Source organism: Ixodes scapularis, unplaced genomic scaffold, assembly GCF_016920785.2.
Source record: "Ixodes scapularis isolate PalLabHiFi unplaced genomic scaffold, ASM1692078v2 PGA_scaffold3__209_contigs__length_174095766, whole genome shotgun sequence".
In the NCBI taxonomy this organism is placed as follows: domain Eukaryota; kingdom Metazoa; phylum Arthropoda; class Arachnida; order Ixodida; family Ixodidae; genus Ixodes; species Ixodes scapularis.
This window is the reverse complement of record NW_024609868.1, coordinates 3,944,460-3,970,237: the sequence shown is the minus strand read 5'-3', so window position 1 is coordinate 3,970,237 and position 25,778 is coordinate 3,944,460. Positions and strand designations below refer to the sequence as shown.

Here is a 25,778-nt window from a genome sequence, read left to right as displayed (position 1 = left end):
GAAATTTGGACACTTTTAACAAACAAATATTTAAAGGCATTTTTGTATTTCCACATTTTCTTTTTTAGTTTCTTTGGGTTGCAAACGCTGGAAAAACGCTGCTGCGGCTCCGAGTGTGTTCTCTGACTTCGTACGACTGTTCCCGAGGTTTCCTCCCCGGAGTTCTCCTGAGTTCCTGACCCCAAGAAGTTAATCTCTCTCGGGGATACGCCTATGTAAAGGGATCCGAAGTTGTCTTGACTGTGGTGCATGGCGAAAGCTGCCTTAATCTCTCCTTCGTACCTTGAGGCGTGATTACAGATGTTTTAGCACAATGCAGAGGCCATTTAGGAGGGGTCCGGATTGGGGAGGGGGGGGAGGGGTGCTCTCATCAGAATAGGACCCCTCTCATGCGGAACCCTGCGCACGCCTCTGCACGGTGCAACTTGCGGCATTGGGGAGGCTGTGAAGAACGAAGTAAATCGTTTTATAGCGGCAGTTGTTAGTGCCCCTTCCCGGCAAAAAATTCTCCTGTACGAACGCAAAGCCCTATGCACTCTACAGCAGAGGCACAGCCCTCCCTCCAGCAAGTGGTCCAAAATGCGTCTTTGGCGCATCAGAACGCAACAAGGCACGCCAATTGAAGGACAGCATAGACGACGCGTAGGGAACGCCCGATGTCGAGGCAACCAAGCGCACGCCATCATTCATTGTGGTCGGAGGGGAAACAAAACACGTGGACGCATTTGGGGCTAAACAAAAGCACGAGGTACGCAAGGAGCAGACCTACTTGCACGCCGTATACAGAAATAATTTTATAAACGATGAAGGAGATATGAAACAGCCGAGTTTGGTAAAGAATTGGATTAGCGTTACGCAAGTTACCCGCAGATTCCAGGAAAGGCCATGTGCTTAAATGGAAATTGCAAATGTTCACAGATTCGAAAAAGAAATCTGGAAATTTAATTGTTCACTGTTCATTGGAAATTTGACTGATATCACACTGGTCACCTGCGCTTGGCCCGCTCCTGCGGGCCAAGCAGGAAAACTAGCGGAAGTTACGTCAGTTGGCTCGGAGATGCCGACGATGAGGCCACGGTACCTTTGACAGATGATAGACGGGAGAGAGTTTCGCCGCAGAGCCCCACAGCAATCGCAGTTTTCTAAACTAAAAGCTGTTCCCGTTCGCGTTTGCTCAATTTAAGTGCGATAATCGAATTCAGGGAACTAAGAAGTATCTCTTTAGTCCTTACAAATTTGATTAAAAAAAAAAAAGCCGGTGAAATATACACTAACGCGTTCTGCAGCCAGGGGAACAAAACACAGAGGGCTAATCGTCACGATAAGTGGAACAATTAACCAAATTTTTTTCATTATCTAGTGAAAATAAACGGGTCAATATCACATGAGCGAATGATGTTTTAGCGAACAGCGACATTTGAGCGAATCGACGTTTTAGCGAATAACGGGGGCGACAGTCTGCGGCGGCTCATTACAAAAATGTGAAGCCATTTGGCCCGCCCGAAAACGCCGCTTCGCGGCGTCCGACTATTCGCTGAAGTGTCATTCGGTGAAACGTGGGCGTTCGCTAAAACGTCATTCGATCAAGTGACTGCCTTCCAAAATAAAGAACTTCCACCGAAAACCATGAAATTAGTAAATTTGAGAAAGGTTTGGGGCGCGGTAGTGCGAGACATTCTTTGAAGCGCCGACTGCGTGACGCTGCAGGTTTTAGGAAGCGAATGGCGGCGCGCAGCAGAAGACTGAACTGAATGACGCCATTTTGTTCCAGCGGAATGTGCTTTGTCATTTGTATTGGTTGTATGCAACGGGCGCAATGCTAGCAATGCGAAAACGCGAATCTTTAGCGCACCGCATAGTTTCCCACGCGCCCCAAATCTTACTAAAAACGTATTTAGTGGTTTTCGATGACGCTCAGCAAATTTCTGGGTGCAATCATATCTTTACCTTCAATCTGAACCGAAATTCGGATTTCGCAAAATTAAAGCCGCAGAAGCGTTGAACGGGATACCACGAACTCCAAAACATCACACATACATCGACATCTCAAACAGACGGCCATATTTTTTGGGAAAAGAAGGGCACGATGAAGCGAGGACTATGGCGTCACGATCCTCTTGGGACAATCGAGATTGAGGGGAAGCGGCCTCGTTTTTCCTCTCCTCACTTCGACTCACCAACTCGACGGGACAAAGCGAGGAGGAGAGGGAATGAGAATCCTGACGTCACATGTCTCACGGCCTCGTCCAATTGTAGTTTTTTTTGGTTTTTTTTCATACGACCATTTGTAAGAGATATCTCTGTACGTGTGGTGTTTTTGGGTTTTGCAGCGACCCGCCTAACGCTGCAGTCTTGTTTTGTTAACTCGAAATTTCGGTTCCGTATCCCTTTAACACGTTAGTTAATCAACTGACGACGTATTGTGACAATTATCCCCCTATATAATGTCCTGGTCGTATAAGACATCTGCACAGGCCACATTAGTGTAGATTTCACTGTGATTCTAGAAATAAATCAGTAAAGTAATAAACAAATCTCTCTAGACGGGTGTTTCAACGAAGACTCAAAAACCGCTAAAAAATAAGGTGGTTAAAAGAAGAAAAAAGTGAACCATTCTGATGTTAGCCTGAGAGTGAGGCAGGAAAAGAGGAAGTTTCAAAGTAGAAGAAAAAGGAACAGTCGAGGATACGTCGTATCCTCGACTGTTCCTTTTTCTTCTACTTTGAAACTTCCTCTTTTCCTGCCTCAGTCTCAGGCTAACATCAGAATGGTTAATTTCCACCAGCTCGCCTGCGCACTCACTACAATATCATTGAAAAAAGTGAAAGCCGTTTACAACTCCCTGTAACGCCGAATTGGAGCGCAGCTCTTGAGGGGGAGGAGTGAAGGGTACTGAGGGGAGGGTAGACCCCTCCTCCTTCTCCCCTCATTCTTTAATATGCTCCGGGCACTGATCTCTATTGGCGAATTCGGGTGGTCAATCGTCGGCAACTTATTTTGCCGGGAAAGCGGCAATAATGTTCGCGTGGTCAGTTTCCGGCCGGCGCGCACCGTTCGGGTGGTGGTTTTCCGGCAAGCACGGGCAACTTTCCGGCGCTTTTTCTGCCCGAGCTCCGAACGGCCGGGCGAGTAGGCGCCAGACTGTATCCGGTGTCGTCACTTCCGAAATGGGAGAGAAGGTGAGTGAGAAAAAAATGAACGAAAGAGCGAAACTGATCTGAAGTCACTCTAGCAGCAGCTACGAGAGTCAATCCAAGTCGTTAGGACATGCGTGACGGCGGCGACAGGCTCTCGCTAGCGGTGTCGCGCGTGCAAGAGGCGAAGTAAACTGCCACCGCCTGGCGTTTCGTGTTCGGGTGGTGAGGGTCACGTGGTGTGCCGCCGGCGCGTTTCTTGTTGCCGGTTCCGCCGGCCCGTTCTCGCCGGCGATTGACCACCTGAATTCGCCATATGTCTATTTGCTGGATCGCGTTTGACCAGGTCCTCCTATGGACCAGAATGCGGTCACTGGCGGCCATCTTTAGGTAGAGTTATATCATCTCTAGCCATCATAGTAATATGGCGGACAGCGCAATGGCGGCAGGCTGCCATAAACATAGCCGTAGATCTAGTACACTGTACCGTGGGTGACATTTCGTGCTTGATTGAAGTTCTTCGACGAAGCAGATTCTTGAAACCCGGCGTGAACGGTAGCCTCATCTTTGAGGACCCGGAAAAAGTTCTACGAAAGCGCAGCACCGGCGGAAAGCAGCGCAGCTCGCATCAAAAGCAGACTCCGTACCGTCATCTGCTTTCGATGCTTCTTTCGATGCGACTTTCGATACGTGCTGTGCTGCTTTTCTCCCGGTGCTGCGATTTCGTGAAACGTTTACCAGGTCCTCAGAAACCGGACTACTGTTCACGCCGAATTTCAAAAACATGTTTCGTCAAATAATTTTAATCAAGCACGCAATATCACCCACGCTATTTTGACCGCAGCCTGCCAACCCACCTGCCAAAACGCTATCTGCCATGGATGGATGATAGCGGCTGCAGCAGCTTACATTGGCTAGAGGTGATATAACTCTACCTAAAGATGGCCGCCAGTGACCGCATTCGCGGAGCGGGCAAACCACAGAGATCAGTGGGGCAAACGGGCAAACGCAATCCAGCAATTGTCATAGAGATCAGTGGCTCCGGGGGTGTCACGTGACCTCGGGGGGGGGGGGGGGGGGGGGGGGGGGGGGGGGTGTCACGTGCCCTTGGGGAGGGGGGTCACGTGACCTCGGGGAGGCGTGACCTTGGGGAGGGGACCACGTGACCTCGGGGGTCACGCGACCTTCAGGGGGTAACGTGGGAGTCACTTTGGGGGTCACATGACCTTGAGGTGATTTTGGGAGGGGTCGTGACCTTGGTTACGCCGACGCTGCTCAAGCCGGAAACGGGCGCCTAAGAGCTGCGCTCTAAAAAAAGTCTTTCCGGCAAGAAGCTGCCGGCCACGGCAGATGTCAGGGTTTGCAAGCAGGGGAGTAGCCAGGGGGGGGGGGCTTATGGGGCTTCAGACTTCCCCCCCCCCCCCCCCGAAATCCAGCCGACCCTATAAAATACACATATGCATTTTGACCCCCCTCCCCCCTTCGCACCCCAAGTCAGACATCCCAGCCACCTCCCCCAGTCCCCCCCCCCCTCAAAAAAAATTCCTGGCTACGCCACTGATTGGAAGAACATACTCATTAGCTAAATAATTAACTAATCAACTTCTTAATTAAAACACTACACTCCCCTACCTCCCAGAGATGTCTTATTATATTTGCTTATCAATACGCTCGATGCTCGAAAAAGTGCTATCACAGCAACAAGGCAAATAATTCTATGCACAAATCGATGATAGCCTTTTCTTTACAAGCGCAGATTCACGTCCGCAGCTTCTCAGGAATCGGGGTTCAGTCGCAACATTCCTTTCTAGGATTCTCTACTTTTGAAGTGTCTAGTTCACACTTGTTTCTTTCGTCACACAGGCAGCCATTCTGGAGAGTGCGGCGAGACAGCCCAAAACATCTTCCAGCAATAAACCCCCGAACAAGCTGATCTTAGAAAACATGTGCCCCCTCTTTATTGAGGACAGAATGACATCGGGTACAGAGCAGCATGTGTCTTAAAAACAGATGCAACCATCCCACACCATTTTGAGAAACAGCTGTGTCACACGAGATGAAGAGAGAATGACCGTCACTCTGGCACAACATTTGCACAAGGTACAGGCCTCCAAACCATGGTTCCGATTGAACGCCCCTAAAGTGACAAACCCATACAAAATCCGATTCGCTATGTATCAGGGGAGGAAAGATGTACCAGACATACACATTGCTTGCTATGACTACAGTGCAGTGGTACTTGGCCAGAAGGCAGTCATCCAACTCAGGCAGTTTTCAGGGGTGTGCCCTTAAAATGAAGTTTCAACAATTGCACACAAAATGAAGATGACCTTTCCAAAAATTACCTCTCGATGGCAACTTTGCTGGCAGTGATTGTATGCAAGCCTCAAAAGAGATTTGCATTTCGGAAAGCGTGAAGAGGTAAAACTACAAATTTTACATTAGATGTGTAAAAGTTTCCTCAAAAGCCATTAATGGATCTCTTCACGAAATGGTGTGCAAACATATTGAGTACCACCAAAAACGGCAACAACTATCCTTCCAAAAGGATGCTCCAATGAGATACTATTTAGGTCATGACCACAAACACTAGGGGCAGGTGATGACATGCCCATAGGGTTGCCAGCACATAAAAATCAGCAAGATTTCTACTGCATTGTTAATCACAATTACAAAATACACACTCAAAAAGGCAGTATTCGCTAGAAAAATGTTGATATTACCATATATGGGCAAAAACATTGCACGCTAGATTGGTGGAGACCTACCTAGCAGTCCCCAAGACAAAATTACAAATTATTTGAGGCTGCTGAAATGTTTCCATGTACCAGAATACTCTGTATGTGTGTGCCAGACTTAGAAAGACTTATACAAGTTCCCAAACAAATAAAAGTTATGCAATAAAAGTACCTACAGAAGGCACACAATATACTGTTGGAGTGAAGCACTGGTGAATTTTTGTGAATCACTGATTTGCCTCACAATTGATTAAACACATTATTAGACACATTTGAACTATACTCCGTTATACGAAAACTTCTTGAGCTGTGGAGGCTACGGCCCTCGCGACCCAATAGAGCGTTGGAGCGAGGCACGTGACACCACATCACCGGAGTTTTGTGTCACTGAGCCAAGGAACCAACTGTCACATTCTTGCCAAGAGTCGTCTGCTGCGAAACCAACCAACTTCGGGTGAACGTCCATTGCCTCAACATTGCTGTCCGCTAGAGTAGCAAGTAGTGATGGGCCGAACTTTTGCCGAATCGAAAATTCGGCGCCGAATCTCCGGATTCGGCAAGGTCGAACTTCTGCCGAACTTTTCTAAAGATTCGGCAAAAATACATTGTTACCAGACTTAACATTGATATTTAGTTTTTTCTGGCGAAAAAAGGTTTTATGCATTTCTTTAAAACTTAAATGCAACATGTAATGCATATTGACACAGTTATTACTAAATAAGGTGATATTCTAAAAGATAACTGTATCGGTATCGTTTTTGTGTGTTTACTGGCAATTTTACAGTGACTTCTTGCAGAAGTGGCATGACAACGAGGTTGGGTAGTAGCGAGCGTGGCACAGTCACGAATCACGCTAAGAGAGTTTCGGTTTTGATGCATCATCAGCGCAAGCCTGCAAGTGTGTGTACTTTGTTAAAATGAAGGCAATACCACCAATACCACTACATTCTTGCTTTCTTTGGCAGTCACCGTTTCGTGTGCGAAAACAAATGCAACGGTTGCTCAGCCTTTACCAGAAGAGATAACAACATTATTGTAAATATGCCTGTGTTTCGATTTAAGCCACTTGATGTCAGCTTTGCATGGACGTGTGTGTCCCATATTCGCAGTCTCGTTTTTAACCCTTAAAATGCCGGTTTCGGATGTTAGGACATGCACGGACGTTTAGGAAGATGGGAAATGTCGAATGTGCAACGTCCAGCATTATAGTTGTGTGTTTAGTTTTATGCAGATACATGAAAATCGCGAAATAACTCTAACTAAGAAAGCATTATTATTTTGTTGTTCCACACACTATTTGTGAGCCGAAAACAGGATTGTCATAACTGCGAGGAGTGCTTTAAAGTAATTGTCGGCCAATGTTTCAACTACCTCGTTGCATCGCTGGGAAGGTCAAATGAAAATCACGTTATCCAGAATGTACCGCATCATTTGTCACTTGCGCAGTGGACTGCATAAATCACTGGCCAATCTTCTATTCTTGAGGCAGAAAATATTGCAGAGGACCACACTCACTCACAAACGCGCAGTCACCGTGTTGCCTACTTTACACCGCGCCGTAACCGCTGGTTGTACTACAATGCAACATGGTAACCGCACGACTGCACGGCATCCCTTTGCAATACATGGCCCCGTCGCGTTCTAACGCGTGCGCAGACATTCGCAGACATTTGCCGAATTTTTGCCGAATCTTTGCCGCACTTTCCTTCAAAAGTTTGGCATTTGCCGAACTTTGCCGAATCTGAAGTTCGGCAGATTCGGTCAATCACTAGTAGCGAGCTCTTCGGCAACAGTTCACGAGACCACCATACACTCAATTTACCCGCGACGCCAGGCCGATGTTTTGAGCGGAAGCGGTCAATTACACGGCTGTGATTGCCAACGGCCCCAGCACTACAAGGAGAGAAAATCAGGAGCGTATATGGATGTGCTGTCACTTTTTTAGTTTAAATATAATTGAAACTTAATAATTCGTCAATGCTTATTTCTTATTTTTTTTTTTACCGGCTGCTTCAGCAAAGACTGACAAGAATTTCTAAAATTGGTGTATCTCAGGTAAAAAGATTGTTTTCTCAAGACCGCATTACTCGTAGTGGCGGACCTCAGAAAATGTGTGATACTTACTATTTAGTTCACCTATTAAATACAATCACTAATTGATTTTAATTAGTGATACTAGACACATGGTTCCAATTAGAAATTTGCCGAGTGTGATCGAAAACCACTAAATCAGTCATTTTCAAAAAGACTTTGAAAGCATGAGAAGCATAGTAGTGCGCTAAAGTTACCACTCGTGGAGCAGGTACGAGGCTGGGACTCTGATAAGAGATTGAGAAACTGCGGGGCACCTTATCGCAACTGCTAGCCTTATACTTGCACCAGAAGTGGTAACTTTAGAGCACTACTACGCTCTCACGCGCTCAGTCTTTCTGAAAACTGCTTTCGATGATGCTCAGCAAGTTTCTAATTGGAACCATATGTCTATTTTCACAAATTCAAAAGTGAATGTCGTTTTTAATTAATTAACAAACAAATTAGTAAGTATCACACATTTTCTGACGTCCGCCACCTTGAGTAATGCAGTCACGAGAAAATTATCTCTTTACCTCGAATGCACTAATTTTAGAAATTTTTGTCAGTCCTCGCTGAAACACCCGGAATATTCTCGAAAGAAATAGAATAGCACGAGTTCAACTGCCGTTAAAAGAAAAAGAAACCTAGAACTACTTCTTGTCACAGACAATATTGCTGTGGCGGTAACGAAGCCTCCGTGGCCTCGACCATGGAGTGTTATCACGTGACTAGCTCCGACGCCGCTCTTATTGGATCGTGGGCGCCGCAGCCTCCACAGTTCACCAAGTTATCATGAAACGGAGTATAGTAACCAAAATTACAAGTCACAGAAATTTTTTTTTTAAGAAGTTACTGAAGTTTTAAGTTTGGCGTCAGGGGTTGAAATGCTCTACTGAAAATGCTGAAAACGTGACGTCAGATGTTTTTTTTATTGTTTTTTGCTAGATCCAGTTTCTTAGACTGCGATCGCCCGGCACAAAGGGTTCGGCCACCATAATACAATCCAATGCGGTATTGTAATGTGGGCTGAATTTCGGTGGTAAAGCTTGTTCCCGATGAGTTCCAAGTCTGATGGTGTGAAATGAACGCTGGTTAAGCTCGTGCGAGCAAAACAAAAAGAAATGCACAAAATACCGTGTTCTTTAGACTGCCCAACTCGACTTGCATGTTATACATGTGACATTACCCTACTGAAAAGCGTGAGAAAACTTGAATGCTAGTTTTGAATGCTAGCTACCAAAACTAAACACGAAAACGTGTTTAGTTTCGGTAGCTCAAGAAATTGCCAAAGCCGAGAATGGCAGTGTGGAAAGAATGGAGGGCTTTGTGGGAAGAACTTGTCATGCTCTGTCCCACCAACAAACAATATTTAAAAAGCCCTAATTAGGGACCAATCAGATGCACTTTTGTGAAATCAATTAGACTAAATCACAAGCAATTGGGAAGAACTTTTCTCTTTGAAACTTTGGCCGGACACTCTATATGTAAACCTCCCCAGAACACAAATGAATGCGAGTCGCCATGCGACTTATCCTCGACTAGATTCAAAGCAATAAAAAAAAGTACCAGACACACTCGTTGATAAAAAAAAAATTGGCTCCAGAAACCACCGTTGTTGGTTGTATATGAACTGCAATAGCACTCGTCATGTCTACCTCCTTTTGTTATGAGGCAATGGAGGAAGTCAAGGACGGCGTCAAAGACGAGATCTAAGACAACCTTCAGGAAGACCTCAAGGACGACGTCGAGGACAAATTCGTGGACAGCCTCTAGGGTTATCTCAAGGACGACGTCAAGAGTCAGGTCATTCGAAGAGGGTGCGGATGTGAAGGAGTGCGTACTGCAGTGAGCCGAAATGGTCTACTGCACATACCTACTGCGCATTAGGAGGCCAGAAGGGTCCACAAAATCAGGAGGGGATGCTATCGCGTTAGAACAGAAAGATGCGCACATCAGTCACCTGAAGCAGAAGCTAGAATGCACTGGGCAAACACTTAATTTTCTTGGCTCGGACACCATGAGATTTTGGCAATCCTTACAACACTTCTGCATCACCACACCGATTTGTTTTTCACAAGCACTATCGGTGAAGTGTGACTTCAAACCGATTTGTCACAAGCACTATCACTGAAGTGCGACTGATTCGTCAAATTCCCTAATGTCTGCGAGTAGGATTGGTTGTGTGTTTGGCCAGTGCAACATGTATGTGTATAGGGCGACTTCATAAAACGCCTCTTCACTTCTGGTAAGCCGTGCGTAGTCAAACTCGAGAACTGTGATCAGAGACGTATTTAAGTTGCGTAAACCTACGCTTACCCAACTCTTTTCTTTTTCAGAGTCTTCAGAGCGGTGTCTACCATTTTGACCAAATAAATGCAGATATGTATAGAAATTGAGTGCTCTTATGTGGCCCTCTGCTTCGACAAGTGGAGTCAACAACAACGCAAGAGAACTCGAGTGAACTCTATGTGCAGAAAAACACGGTCTACGCACATAGAAACACAAAGGGGAAATGTTCCCAGCATGGACTCCGCCAAGGGGCTGTATGTATGCAAGAGGCTGTATGTCACGTGATGCCACCCCATAGGACAAGGAAGGCATCAGAATCAAGTATAAGGTGTCAGCTTCCGGCTATAGAAAACAATTCATAACTAACAAGGAGCCATACAAGAGATAGGTACCGCACCGTAAAAAAAGCCTCACTATCCAAAGAAAATTGCTTATCAAAAAATTAATTTAGTGAACCGTAGGAAAATGATGCCCCGCATAAGTTCCCATCAGCAACTACGTCAGTCCCACTATCACAAAAGGCTTTGGAACTGCACCAGTGACATTTCATTTCATATCACAAATGTGCAGACCATGCCATCACCCAAGTGCAAGCAAGGAAGTCAAACTATGATACGATAAACTGTGCCCAGTCACCGCAACAAATAATAATAATATATGTATAAAATAAAGAAAACATCAACAAACAGAAACAGAGGAATGCCCACCCTACAAAATAAATAGTAATAATATGTACTGCACCTACGTGAAAAAAAAAAAAGACTGATGCCAAGAAAAAAAAAAAACAAGGGACATGCGAGCTGGCAGTTTTCCGGTCTTAAGACTCAAGAATTTAAGATTTCAAATTACTATGTGGAAGCCTCGCAGAGGACCCTGTGCCGCATGCACAGTAGCAAATCCGTTGGAGTCGTCCTCAATGACGTCAGGGACTGTGTTCAGACCACGGGAGAGACTGGCGCTCGCCCTAGGAGTCCAGCTTGGCGAGCTCGCTGGTGTAGATGCCAATGCTCTCCATGTCCGAGAGCACGAAGTAGATCTGCTTCAGGGAGCTGGACATGACGTTGACAAAGTAGTTGGAGATGGCTTTGAGGATGGTCTGGGCTGCCTGTTGCTTCTGCGATGCCACGCTGAAATCGTAGTCAAGACCTTCAGCTTGTGCAGGCAACAAACCACTGGCGAGCATGTTTTACACGCTTGCCAGCAGGATGACGCAGTGCAAGTGGATTGCCGTACAATGGCGCAATTGGCACAGCACTTCCACCCCTGATAATTAAAGTCAAACCCGTTTATAACGAACAGCAGGCGGCGCTACGATTAGTTCGATATAGCAAGCAGTTCGATATAGCAAAAACCATTTATAACGAACTTCCACGATGAGTTTGTTGTAAGGCGAGAGCTTCTCTTTCTTTCTCATCTCTTCACTTTCACCTTGTAACAACGCACTAAAAAGTTTTTTTTTTTTTTTTGCATGCTTGCAGGGGTTGTTTTTTTAGCTTATCTCCCCTTCTGAATCACTTCTCTTGGTGGGCTTGGTGGGCTTTGGGATGAAAAGCTTTCTCTTTTTTTCTGTGCGTGCGTGCAGAGTGTATTTTTTAGCTTTCTCCTCCCTCCTGAACCGCTTCTCTTCGCTCAATTTTGTTCGCAACTTGAGCTTTTGGAATATTCTTCCTCTCCTACTTCTTTTTTGGAGGAAGGGACAGGCTAGAAGACGATTGTTTGCGCGCTTTTGGAAGCCTTCCCGGGGGAAAAAGATTGATATAGCCCATATGTTTGTTTGTTATAAAACATACTTTTTACATGCATTTTTATTTAAATTCTGTGAGTTCAATATCGACAATAATTCACTGTATGCAGGTTTGTTCTAAACGGGTTTCACTGTAAACACAAACTCTATGAAAAGATTGAACACAAAGAATTCAGAAACCAATTTACACAATCTCATAAAGCAATAACAAATCGCATGATCCACCCTATACCTCGAAACGACCCCCAAATTCTTAGCGGGGAGCTACCCAAGACAGACAGTCATGGCAAAGTCATGAGGTGGGTTCTTTGCTCAAGCTAATTATGCAGCGATTGTATTTGCCTCGATAACCGCTGCACCGCTTACAAACGCCGTCTCTCTTTGCAAAAGACACCTGCACTTTATGCGCAATGAGACTGCCAACTACGCTTTATTTTAGCCCGTGGCAAAAATGGCCTCATGAATTGGAAGCGACTCGGATGTACTCTGCAACCATGCTTCTGGGGCCACTGTGGATTGCCCTAAAAATGCACTGGGGCAGCCTAAACGTACACTGAACACATGTTTTGTTTAGGGGCTAGTTTTGCCAGCTCAAGCGTTATGAAAAAGCGTCACACGCTTTCTTGGTGCCCCAAATGCACTTTGTACCTCGAGGGACACAACTGTTACATGAGTACATTATGTGCCTTGTGATGACATTGTGATTTAATGGGAACAATGTCGAATTTACCTTGGTTTTTCACATCAAACTGAGACACAGAATATGCTGCATGTCTTTGTTTTCTTAGCCTCTGCAGCAAGTTTAAAAGCCTCAGAGATTCAAAGAGTGCAATACACGTGACAGGGGTCTAAAATTGCTAAAGAGTCAGACATCAATACAGATATAAGTTTGAATGTAGCAAAACAGTAAAATAGGCAGACACAAACAACATATTCCATATTTTTCAACTTCATGCAAAAAAAAATTGCGGTGGCTTAGCTCGGCTATGCCAGGATATACATAGCGTACGCTTATGCGCGCAAAATGAGGCGCTATCAAGCGGCTCCGGTGCAGTGTCAGACTTGGCTACTGAGCAGCAGAGGCGCACAGCTGGGCACGCGGCAGCGCCAGTGCGTCTGCCGCGGCTATGACGTCACTCCTCCGGAATACGCAGACCGGCAAGGCGGCGAGGCGAGCGTGGCGGCGGCGGAGCACGTGGCGGCGACTTCGCGTGGCTCTCACAATGAGCCGTGCTCATTATGCGGAGCGTGCTGCGCTGTGCTCATTATGCACATAATGAGCTCTCCGCATAATGAGCACGGCTCATTATGAGGGCACCGCAAAACTGCTCAACGTCGGCCAGTGTAGCTAACGCTACAATAAAGGTAATTTTTAAATAGACTTTCCATATTTTTCCTTTTTTTTTTTCTCTTCATAAAACATCAGTTGAAATTTGTCGTTTGTGTGAGCTCCTCCTGTTAAGTCATTCCTTTTAAGGTGTAACGAGCTCCATTGCCTTCCCAAGGCCGCTCATCGAGTAGCCAAAGTTGCCAGATCAGCTGCCTGAAGGCACTCGCGCAATTGAGCACACACATCTGAGTGAAAACACCACTGCATCAAGTGGCAGTAAGTGCCACACACCTGAGAGCGGTAACAACAGTGAAAGGCACGCGCACTGCAAACCTCCACTGCCATTGGCAAGTTCGCACAAGCTGCTGCCCAATACAGTGGTATTTACACTCAGATGCGTCTGCTCAATTGCACACGCACTGACACTTGTTTGCTTTTAGTACTTTTCAAGTTTTGTATTTCCTCATTTAAACGCAATGGGATGATACATGAGACAGTAAAAAAATCTCGAGAACTCGCTCGTCGCAGTCCTTTTGTTTCGTACACGTTTATCGCTACCATGCAGTCTCCAGTGAAATAAAGTATGCCTAATCCAGTATGAGGCCCGGCTGATGCATGACCCAGCATTTCCCTCTAACCCACCCGGTCTGGAACCCCAGCACTCTTCTTTAGCAGCGAGTGGGGCAGCTGAAGGAAGTCCCGTCGAACATGGCAGGAATTTGATGGCATAGGTAATGTTCAACGACGGGTTCCGAGCTGGTCTAGTCGGGTCATACTTATGTTCGGCTGATTTTGTCAGCGGGTAATGTTTCCGTGTTTCTCACTCCAAAAAGACATTTAGTAAAGAACAAAAATGGGATGGGCGACTTTTCGGGGGTGTTTGTTCATTTTGGATTTTACAATGGGTTACGTTCCGATTTATGTCAAAATACCCTACGCTGCTGGGATGTGTCTGTGGCAATTCTCCGACCAACCATTCATTTGGTAAAGCAAAAAGCACAGTGGCACATTTCCTTATTGCTTCAGCACTCTGGCCACAATTACTGAAGCTACAAACTACCGGGCATTCATGAGAAAAGAAAACCACATTTTTCGGCCTGCATAAAAATAGATTATGCACCGTAGAAAGCTGAAACTTTGTGAGAATGTGACACTAGCGGTTCGGATACAGCGTGAAGGTTCGAGACCATTTCGTTACTCGGATCAAAAGATAATCAAGAGACAAAATTTTTCTACGAGCCAAAGTCCACTCAAGCCTACTTCTGTCAAAACAAAAACTGATACTGTTGATGCATGTGGCATTATATTAGTGAAAAAGCTTGTCAGTGTGAAAGGAAACAGTAATCTCTTCTTGCTGACAAGTAGTTTTCGCTGGAATAGATGCTACTAACGCCCACAATGCCATTTCTCGTTTTGACGATATTAGGTTTAAGTGGAAAACGTCTCACGAGAGAAATTTTGTCTTTCTCTTTTATATTTCAAACCAGGTAATGTCGTGTTGTCAAACTTTCACATTCCATCGCAACCTCTAGCGTCACATTCTCACAGTTCCAGCTTCTTTTTGTGAAGTGTAGTCTATTTACATGGGCCAAAAAAACACGGTTCTCTTTTCTCAGGAATGCCCGGTATTTCGATATATGAAAGTTTATTACAATTTTGTGGAAACTGATGGCCTGGTCACTTTTAATGATTTAAAATCTGTACACACCTCTCTGAATGCAGGGTGCCTCACCTGTGTGTTGCTAACGGTGGGACCGCTAAAACCCGGATGTTCTTTTCGTCTGCGAGGGCAAGGCAGTTCCTGACGCACTTTTCCAGGGGCTCGCTGCTGCCCGACGGAACATTGCAGTGGATCACAAACTTGGCCGGGAACTGGTGTCCGGGACAGATCACCGCTAATGCGCAAGAAGAAAAAAAGAGGACTGTTAGTCGGTGGCAAACGAGCGAGCTAAGAAGAGAATAGCTGCCTTTGTTGACACGATCGCCCCTTCTCGTTTTTCTTTGCGTTGCTGTCAAGTGAACTGGGTTCTTGCCTCTTGCAAGGAAAGCCCTATCCTGAGGTAATGTCACAGAACAAATGCAGCTTCTATTTTGGCAGTCCACCTTGCCTAAGCAGGGACCTAGGATGAGCACTTTCAGCCACAAAAGAGTGTAGTTCTCCAGGCAGCCTTTAAATTTTATGAAAAAACCAGGCGATCGCTTCCTTATAGCAACCATGTCGCAACAAGAAACAAGTTTTTGTTTCTTGCCCTTGCTTCTTGCGCTTTCTGTAACAATTAATTTGTAGTGATTGGTCCAACTGCTTACCCTATCATGAATATCAACATTTTACAACAATTGCAAAACATACTTTTACCTGTGCTGGGCAGAGGCACTACTTGAAAAAGCATTTAGGAATACCAATACTGAGATATATGTCTTGAAAAGCTAAAACAAAGATACTAAGCCTTGGATGAATGAGAGTGTTTCGGAGCTAGTACTACTTCTACAAAAATGGCAAGACGATATTCTGAAATGCAAATAGTACATTGAAAGAAAAAAACAACTTCATTATCACAAACTCAATATTTCGTGAGTTTGGCGAAGTGTGGTTTTCGGGAATATTTCGCAGGCATGAGATTTTGTAAATGAGGGTGATACGCTATGTATTTGTTACCATAGGGAAAGATATTGGCGGGTTCTACTCCTCACAATAGTCGCAAAAATTAGGTTCTCGCTAAAATGAAGTCCTTTACGATACTCTTTCTTTCCAAATTAGGTTATGTTCCAAAAAGAAATTTAGTAATGTGGTGTAACGTACAGTTAACTAAGCATCGCAATTCCAACATATGATGTAAAAGAGTCGTTTAGACACAAACGCGTGGCCTCCAAACTAATTGTTTCTCCCATTCAGGACACTGCAACTGTTTTCCTAAATTGGGGAGAGAGTAGGACAGTGAAAAGCAATTTGCTTTCCTGGTCTCCTTTACCCCACTTGAGAGACTGAGGAAGATCCTTTCAAGGATGGCTCACGATAATGAGCGATTGTTAATGGTCTACACAATGCACGCAAATAAATTCCTGCGAGTCACGATGACTAGACGCTGTGACCATTGCATGTGGACAGCATATGATGTGGACCACCATTCACTTCCATTAGGATAGTTGGCACAATGCCCAGCTCTGCACACTTTTGGACATATTTTATTCTAGCTCGCTCCTGAGCTCTTGAAATTCCGCCTGGTAAATGTCTAACCCACTTCTTTGCATCCGTGTCAAGCCATAAAATGCGGGCCACTATTTCTGTGCGCTGGAAAGCCTCGTTAATTTTATTTATGAGATGGCGCTGGATGTTAAATGCCATAAATGATGCAGATGAGTTATGGCAATGAGAGGGACGACAAGGCGAATGCTCACCCAAATACCCTCACAGTAAGCACACGGTAAACACATCCACAACATTATGGGACCGTCTTAGCGGTCTTGGGTAGTATCGCAATACTGTAACTCTTTACTTTTTTTTGGAAACTTTTAGCAGTAACTCAACACATTTTTTTAAAGTAACTGCAACAATAGCTTAAATACTTTTTGCGAAAAAAATAACAAAATGTTTCTGCAAAGATAGATACTTTTTGCGAAAAAATGACCCTATTTTGCAAACGCTATTGGCGGGTTTCACCACGTGCCCACATTAGACGCTACAAATTAAAACAAGAACTCAAGACTTTTTTCGTCGGAGCAAAGTGCCAGCGCAGAAGGCAGACGTTTTTCTACTTCGCTTTTTCCTTTTTCATTGTGCGGAAAAACATTTAGCATTTACTTTATTTCAACCTCTTTGTGCGTGACTCTCTCACCCCGTCTTTACCCCTTCCGGCCTCATTGAACACCCCTGCATTTTCAGCCAAGCGACAGACACCTGGCAGAAACATTTGACGCATAGACAACTAACGGTGAACTGTTTAACGCCAAACGAGAGGCTCTGTCGTCGGTGCTGCAGCAGTCGCGGCGACAGTTTTCTTTGCAAAAGCGAGACGGCGCCAGTAGATGCTGACCGACCGGTGCCAAAGGCTATGTTTCTACTGGTCGACACGGCTGTGGATCGCGGGCCGTAAGCCTGCGATCCACAGCCGCGTCTTTTGTTCTGCAATGCATAAAAAAAATTAAAAAGAAAAGTGGAATGCAGTTTGAGACAACTTTGAGTTATTTTTGTTCACTTCTTTTTTTTAAACCTTGTTTGATACAAATGGTCTTCTTCACTTTATTCAGCTCCAAATGCTTTAGCCTTCTGCTCCCCTCCCTATTATTGTAATGGACCTGTCTATTCATAGGTATCTCCCTCTCCTGTCAGCTGAGAAAGGGAAATTAGAAAGCTCTCACGAGAAAGAGGAAGGGAAAGAGAAGGTCACAAGAAGGAAAATAGTTAAATAGTGGTGAACTGTTATTGCTCAAATGAGAGGCTGCCACGAATGATGAAAGGCAGGTGTCACCATGGTCCGGCTATGAACTGCACTTTGACCTTGTCGAACATAGTGGCGATAACTTCACTGCTCACTGCAAACACTGTAAAAAAGCATACATAGAAAAGAGGTCCTCTTCCTCCAACCTCCGCAAGCATCTTGGGTGGGTTTAGACTTTAACTTCTGGACACTATTGCAAGGCATGGAGGTGGAACGATAGAAGGCTAAAGCCTCAACAGCGCTGTCCAGCCTCAACGACTTTTCCACCAATTTCCCCCTTTATGTGGACAATTAAGACATACTATGTAGGTGTAGTTTAGCAAGATATGTGTTATCTTATCAAGACATACATGTTCCGAACGCCAAAAACATCACTTTTCCTTCGACAACCAAATCTCGTAAGAACTACTTCGTGCCGGGTATGAACAACGCACAAAACTTGCCTTTTTCTTGAGGTGAAAATGGCTATAATTACTTTTTAAAAGTAACGCACTTAAGACTGCGTCTTACCTCCTGCGGATTCCAGGGGTCCGTGCGCTGAGAAGAGATCCTTCACTTCTTGCACAAACTCCTTGCCACCGGCCTTCTCCAGGACTTGTCCTGAAGCGGCAAACAAGGACACTGATGTCTAACAGAAGCTCGCAAACAAGTTTGATTCGAGCCACAAAGAAACTGAATAGCAAAGCAATAAAATAACTAAGAGAAGATGTGAGCAGAAAAACATCAATATTTTGGAAAAAAAAGTGATTTCGGGTTTTAAGGTGTCTTTAAATCCTTGAATTATCCTTGAATCTTCATATTTTATGTATAAAAAAATATAAGAACCGAATATGAGCGCGAGTTTTGTCAAATATGCATTTGAAGAAATGCAGGCAATCTAGAAAGACATAAATTCGAGCCATTTTCGTGCCCGTCGTTCTTCAAGTTGAGATGTCGCCTACCATCGCATTTATTTTGAGAAGCAGGTCTAGTTTTCTCTCTGTCACATTCTTTTGTAGCTCAAAGTTTTTAATTAAAATTGATAAAATATGTTTTTCTCGCTTGAAAGAGTCACTGCACATCTATGGTAATATTTGAATGTGTTTTCCTCTTGTTCTAATTTTGGGGCATCTTCACATGTTGTGCACAACTTTTGTTCTTAAAATTGTCCTATCACAACCAAATTTGCCACACATATACTTTAAGAAATGCAGAATGCAGCTATTGCGGCTCGATTAAAATGTATGTTTTAATGCTTATGAAAACAAACTTTTTTTAACCATTTGAAAATGGCTTTTTTCCAATTTGTGAGTAATTTAAAATATAAGAGGTCTCACATACGTTATTTTAGTTCTTCATTGCACTCGGTGGTTTAAAAGGAGCAGATCGGCTTTTTTCTGTCAGGCACTTTTTAAGTGTGTTGTCACGCCCCACATGAGTGCAAGAACATGGAAATTTGTATGTGTGCGTAGCGCTCAAAACGTTAAAAAAGCATGCTCTATCAAAACTAACACCAGTTAGTTTGCCCCGAGAAGGCGTAAGCCCTGGCCGAAGTTGTCTGGCTTCGAGCCTGCTCGTTCCAAATCATGTTGGAAAGAGATAGCCATCCTACTGGCCTACTCTCTCGCACTCCTCCAAGCATCGCCCGTTTCGGGGGACCCGCGGCAGGTCGCGCAGCCCAGTGGGCGGTCCCTCCTCCGAGCGGACGTCCGTCTGCGGAGGCTCTGGATTGAACTCCTGCGACGACAAGTAGCGGCATGAGCTTGTCTGACCAACGACGACTTTGCTCGCGATCCCCTTTGGCTCTCAGGTCAGCGGTGCAGTGGGCACCCTGTGTCCGCGGCTCGCTCGACCGCGGTGTCGTGTTGGAGACCCCCATTTCCCAATAACTGCCGTTGGATACCGGGATCATTGTTGATGGCATGGCGCTGGCCAACACGGCGCGGCTAAAGCCCCTCGATGTGTTTGCGCTCGTCTTGCAAGTAGCGTCAAATGCGCGGGTGCACGAGGCCCATGTCTCGAGCGGCCCTTGGAAGCAAATGGCGGCGCAGCACTGAAATGAGCGGGCCTTGGAAGCGAATGGCGGCGGAGCACCCGCTCATGCCACGTGTCTCGAGCGCTTCCACAACAATGGTTGGCGGTACTTGTAAAAAACGCTTTTATCAAGGGGCTTTAGGCGCGGCGACCGCCTTCGCCGGTAGCCGTCGGCCGGTGCAGTGGGACAGGCATCCGGTTCCCTTTGAGGACGGTCCCCGGACGTAAAGGTATGTAATCCCCGCAAGTTTTAGAAAAAGAAGATCAAGCCCTATAAACTGCAGAAATTTCATTCAGTTATCCTAAATAACAAAAAAATGTTTTTCCCCGGCCCATGTCCCCTTCCAACATTCAAGTTTGTACAATTAGTTGTAATTCCAATAACTCTGCTCTCAATAAGTTATAATGAAATTCTAGTAACTGTTACTTGGTTACATTTTTTTAAGTAACTTGAGACTTAGCCATCTTTCTAAATTATGTGGATAAATAAACAAGTTTACAGTAACTTAGTCTCAGCACAAGCACTATCTTGTGTCATAGCCTCCAACTCCACGCAACTATAGTGCTGAAACAAAAACCAACAGATGCGAGGAATGGAGAACCCCACAAGGGATGCGATGCAAAGCTAAAATAATGCTTACCAACTTCACCAGAGAGTGATAGGCTCGCATTGGTGGGGTGAATTGCAGCATCCGCAGTCACGCTGGCCATGTCGCCTTGAATCACTGTAAGCTGCACAGAGAGTGAAAGCTCAGCCACTGCATCTCACAACTGGAAGTGCTAAAGCAATAGAGATACTCAATTCAAAGCGTGGGAGAACAAGGACACTAACGTAAGCTGCCAACTGAAATGCGACGACATAATGTAAAACAACGAGCATGTACACTCGTTGCAATAGGCGTCCAATCTACTACTTTTGAAGCATTTCAAATATAAGCAAAGGCCATACCAAGCACCCACACCAGCAAACGTCTGAACCCACCGAGCTAACCGGGATCTACTCCACTTCAGCTACTTCTCTGACCAAAGCAGCGAAAAGCAGTGAAGCTTTACGTGCACGCACCGGCAAAATGCAGTGAAGTTTGACGAGAACAGTGTGGTTGCTTTAATAACTAGCTCTGCCAGACCCCTATAGTCCCCCTATATCGTTATATCAGATCAAACAAGGGCCAAGCAGTTCTACAATGTGCCTCTTCTGCTCTCAGACCTAATAAGCGCCCACCTCCATTCTTTCATGATTACCTCGAACTTTTGGGTGGGTGCTTGCTCGGTGTCTTAAAGAAGGGAGCAGAAACAGAAGCTAAGTTTTCCTTCTGTCCTGGTCATTATGCTCAGTGTCACAAGTTGTGTGCAGTGCATGCGAAGGCAACGCCAGGAGAAGAGAGAAAGGGCAAGCCCTAGGAAGGCGGAAGGGGAGTAAGGAAGGGTGAAGGGAGAGCACTAGGAACGTTAGAAAACAGAGGAGGTTTCTCTCCAACTCCCCAACCTTCCTAGTGCTTTCATTTTCTCCCCTCGCCTGGAGTCGCCTTCCTCTGTACTGCCCACAACTAGTGACCCCAGAGTATAGACTCTCAATACGGTAGCTTGCGTGTGGAAGCATTCGCCAAAAATAAAATATTCAGGTGTCAACATGTACAACTTCATCATTATTCATGGAGCTTTTGTAGCTATCATGAAATACAAAGTAAGTCACCCCCCAAACCTAAAATTTAGAGCTCACTCACTCAGAATAGGGAGGGGGCCCTTGATCGGATTGGAACCCAAATTCAAGATGGCGGCCATGAAAAAATGGCGGCCAGCAGAAGCAAGCAGATGCAGTCTGGTATGTGTCATTTTAAAGCTTCTTCACTAATACCTTTCAGTAAGGATCGAAACCCTTAAACGATTATCCAGAATCCGATACAAAAACGAGCTCCAGCACCGTCCTCACTTCGTCGTAGTCTCCAGACCTTAAGTCGGCGAGCCGGTTGTGCAGGTTGTTGTCCTCGGACTCGTTAGGTGCATTCGCGAAGTCACAACCCTCCAACCGGAGTGCCACAAATTTTTTTCAAGACATTGGCCCACATCTTTGTTTTAAACCACAGGACGTTCTGCCACGATGGTTCTCGGATTGCTGTTACAGCCTTCAACATCACAGCCTTCAAACCACTCCAAGCCACAAACAAATGATTGCAAACATCACAGTCCAGAGAGCAAAACTCCCAGCCTGCCAAGGCACAAGCGCTTTGTCCTACAAGTAAGCAAAGTATGTGCTACATGTACAAAGACGCACAATAGTTAGGAGTCCTCTCTAGAGAGCTCTTTTTATCTCTTTCTTCATGATGGGGGCCAACAAAGACTGCAGAATCTGTTCACAGAAATGCTTTCGTTACAATAAAAAGCGAAAAGGACCTCCTATACTCGTTTTCACCTCAAGAACCGTAGTAAAAAAAGTCCGCCTCCTCGTGGAGCATCACTAATTTTCGCTTTTGTGAGGGAAAATAAGACATATGTAGGTACATTTTAAATTCGATATATGCTATCTTAAGAAGACGTACACGCTTCAAATGCCAAAAGCATTGTCTCTTCCTCCGACAACCAAATCCTGCAAGAACTACTTTGCACAACGTATGAACAATGCGCAAGCCTTGCTTTTTTTCTTGACGTGAAACCGAGCATAGGATACACAAAAATCCACAAGTGCACAAGTTCCTTTGTGCACCTGAAGGAAACAAGGAATCCTTACTTTCTGGCCCAGAAAGAGTTTTTTCTCGGACAACACAGTGATGTTTGCGTGAGACTGGTCCCCCGCTGCAGTTTGCCCATCCTGAAAGGAAGACAAGAAGGTACATTTTTCGAACGACAGCGCAAACCTTGCCCCTCCTTTGCCAAAAATTTCTCAAACGGGAAGTCCGCTGGCGAAAGGGAGAAACCTAGGGATGCACACGTAAAGCAAAGAATGAACGAAAGTCCGTGTGCTGCATTGCAAAAGCCAGACTGATATTTTCCAAAATAAGATTAAAACTGTCTGCTGCCAAGAGATGTTTTCTCGTTTGTTTCACAAAGGGGTGGGAAACCATCTAAGCATGGTGGAAAATGGGCAGCTAAAGTAAAAAAAAAATGCAAACCTCACAAAGAAATATATATTGCACAAGCTTGATTATGCTGACCAGACTAAAGAGCACAGAATGTGTCAAGTCCCCACAAACTTTTTGTTTTAGTGAAGAAACTAGATTCTTTTACTGGTCGTGTGTCGATTTCGCCCGCTAAATTCAGCGGGGAAACTGGATTATTTTATCGGTCACTCGACGCCAGGTTCCTTTCCCCCTACAAAATTTAGCAAGGAAGCTGGACTAGTGCAGAGGTCACAGAACGTCAATTTCCTCGCTAAGTTTTGTGGGGGACACTGGATTCTGTAAAGCTCCTAGTGTGTCACTCGTTCATGATGCTCATTCATGACAATTTTCTCATAAAAAATGACCCCAAAAAACATTCTGCATTAAAAATCTTCTTATGAAAACCAATATGCGAGAACACCAAAGCGACGCCTGTTCCGTGCTTCACGAGCGTGAAATGCTCACCCTGAGGTGCAATTGGCCAAAGTGACAAAATTATTCCACGCTCCCCTAAGGGCACGTGGCAGTGCAAAGATTTCCGGCGTACCTTTCCTTTTGCGAGCTTGGCCTTTTCCTTTGGAGGAACCGCCTTCTCCTTTGCCGTAGCCGCGGCAGCCGGCTTCTTGGCAACTGCGACGGCCTTCTTGGCGGGGGACGCAGCCGGCTTTGGGGGAGCCTTGGGCGAAAGGACGGCCGTGACCGGCAGCGCAGGCAGGGCCGGCTGGTGCTTGGGCGAGGGCATCACGAACCTGCCACCTTTTCTCCGCGCCAGCAGTTCGGGGAGGATGCGTGGTAGCACGCCACCCGAGGCTATCGTCACCCCTTTGAGCAGCTGCAGAAAGAAGAGATCGGGCCGCCCTGAGCAACACTTTCTTCCTTGCACGCGCAGAGACATAGAAAAGTTGTCTTTCTGGAGTTTTTGGTTTCTTTGGGAAGCAAGTCAAAGCGGGATCAAGTGTGCAAGTGAACGGTGGAAGCTGTGTACAAGTGTGGAAAAAAAAAAACAGCTCAGTGCTGCAGTGTGCATGGCTGTCGAGTCCAGGTATCCCGGACTCATCGTCCCTACTCGCTTGAATATAAATGAGCGTGCAATTGTTCAGTCACATACTTGGTGCTGCATGATGCAAGTTAAAGTCCTCAGCTTAATAGACATATTGCACTGGCCAAAATGCCCTTCTACTTCGCTAAACCAGTGCCGCCGTATGTAAAACGCATAAACGCCCAACATGTGCAATTGCTTTCATTTTTGGATTAGTGAACATGTGCTTTTATAAGTGCGTGCGTGCTGACACATGCACGTGTACTAGCATATGAATTGGTGTGTGCACACATACATGCATGACGTCATTCAGTGTGGCGGTTATTCTTTCTTAATGCTTCTATCAATGTACCAACTCTAGAGCGAAATTGGCACAACAGAAGTGATACATTCAGCCGAAAAACCACAAAATTGACGCACGGAGCGACATCAGTGCAGGCTATTTACATATTTGTTTTTCCTAACTAATACAACTTGTGCAGACACCAGACACAAATTAGATTGAATCCTGGGTACCTGATGCAGTTCGTCGTCGTTGGCGATAGCGAGTAAAATGTGCCGAGGCGTGATTCTCCCTTTCTTGTTGTCCCGAGCAGCATTGCCTGCCAATTCCAAGATTTCCGCTGCAGAAACAAAAAAAAAATAATAAATGAAAATAGGGGTGGTGCTAACCGACTGCCGGTCAATCAAGTACACAATAAAATTGAGAAGAGCAACAAATCTAAGAGATGCTTCCCACTTCATACTCTTGGTTCCCCATCAAACTTGGTTAGAGCGCTCAAGAGGGGGTCTCTTGGCGAAGAGTTTTGACAAGAGATCGCCTCACCGCTGAGATACTCGATCACCGCAGCCATATAAACAGGAGCACCGGCGCCGATGCGAAAGTGATGGGTGCCCTTCTTGAGGTAGCGGAGCATTCTCCCGACGGGGAAGAGTACCCCGGCCTTGGTGGACTTGGAGACCACCTTGGCTCGCTTCTTCCCTCCTCGCGCAGACATTGGAGCGGCTTCGGAGAGCGCAACAGGGCCGAGAAACGACGCACCATGCAGGGAACTCGCACAACCTCAAGCACGTCGCCGACGTCGCCGACCGACAACAACCCCAGCAACCGGAAGTTCTTTCCCGACCGGAAGTTGGTAGGTCACATGAAGCGTTAGGCATGCCGCCGTGCCGCCGTGCTTTCGTAGCGACATGCCTTTTTTCTTCAAAGGTCAAAACTTTCAAAAGCTTTAAATTCTTCGAATCTTTAGAACCCTGGTCGCTAGATCAAATTATTACGACCTAAACAATAGTTCATTTCAGCGTGAATAAATGGGCTCAAAATGTGTTGCACGCTCATTTGGTACTTGAGCTCAAACCGAAGCTATCCTCTAGCCCACCATACCGAAACTGCTGTGAGCTTGAGTGAGCGGCATTTTGGTAGATTTTCGGCCCAAACCTAGGTCATTCATCAGTGTAACAAAGTAGTTGAATGCGATTCAACATTGGGTATAAAAATGCATTTGAACTTTACCGTCTGTATGTGCACTCTGTAACATCGGGTATAAAAGTGCATTTGAACTTTAGTGTCTGTACGTGCAATCTGTATATATATATTTTTCTTTTCTCGATCAGTTAAGTTAGATCACCATTACTACGCTGCACGATACGATTTATTTTACCACGGGACACGAGGACATTATTAAGCGATAGTTTCAGCAGTTTGATTGTATGATAGAGCTGAAAAATGGTTCTTTGCATTGCATGCTACTGTGAATAAGATGAGAATTTAAAAGGCTCCCCGACTTACCTGCAGTCTCCAGGTGTAGGCTCAATCAGGGAAAGATGCAATGGTCGAACTGACGATGGACGTTGGCGTGCGCAACCCCAACGATAGATACACCAAGT

The 25,778-nt window shown here is 45.4% G+C and overlaps 1 protein-coding gene across 1 annotated transcript; it reads right to left on the bottom strand.

The window, feature by feature from the left end:
• Positions 1-9,794: 9,794 nt before the first annotated feature.
• On the bottom strand, positions 9,795-25,019 carry LOC8026389 (core histone macro-H2A.1). The gene is made up of 8 exons (XM_029985071.4): positions 24,718-25,019; positions 24,408-24,514; positions 23,400-23,684; positions 22,483-22,563; positions 20,399-20,489; positions 18,255-18,344; positions 15,041-15,203; positions 9,795-11,361 (listed from the first exon to the last, which is right to left on the bottom strand). Exons 1-8 carry the CDS (start codon positions 24,887-24,889, stop codon positions 11,199-11,201), a joined length of 1,152 nt encoding a protein of 383 aa, XP_029840931.3. The 5' UTR covers positions 24,890-25,019; the 3' UTR covers positions 9,795-11,198.
• Between the last annotated feature and the right edge of the window lie 759 nt (positions 25,020-25,778).

Coding starts and splice junctions, on each gene's coding strand:
- LOC8026389 (XM_029985071.4), bottom strand. CDS start 24,889: ATGTCTGCGCGAGGAGGGAAGAAGCGAGCCAAGGTGGTCTCCAAGTCC. Junction 23,685..24,407: donor ACGACGACGAACTGCATCAG/GTACCCAGGATT, acceptor TTCTTTCTGCAG/CTGCTCAAAGGGGTGACGAT. Junction 11,362..15,040: donor CCACCGTTAGCAACACACAG/GTGAGGCACCCT, acceptor CTACGATTTCAG/CGTGGCATCGCAGAAGCAAC.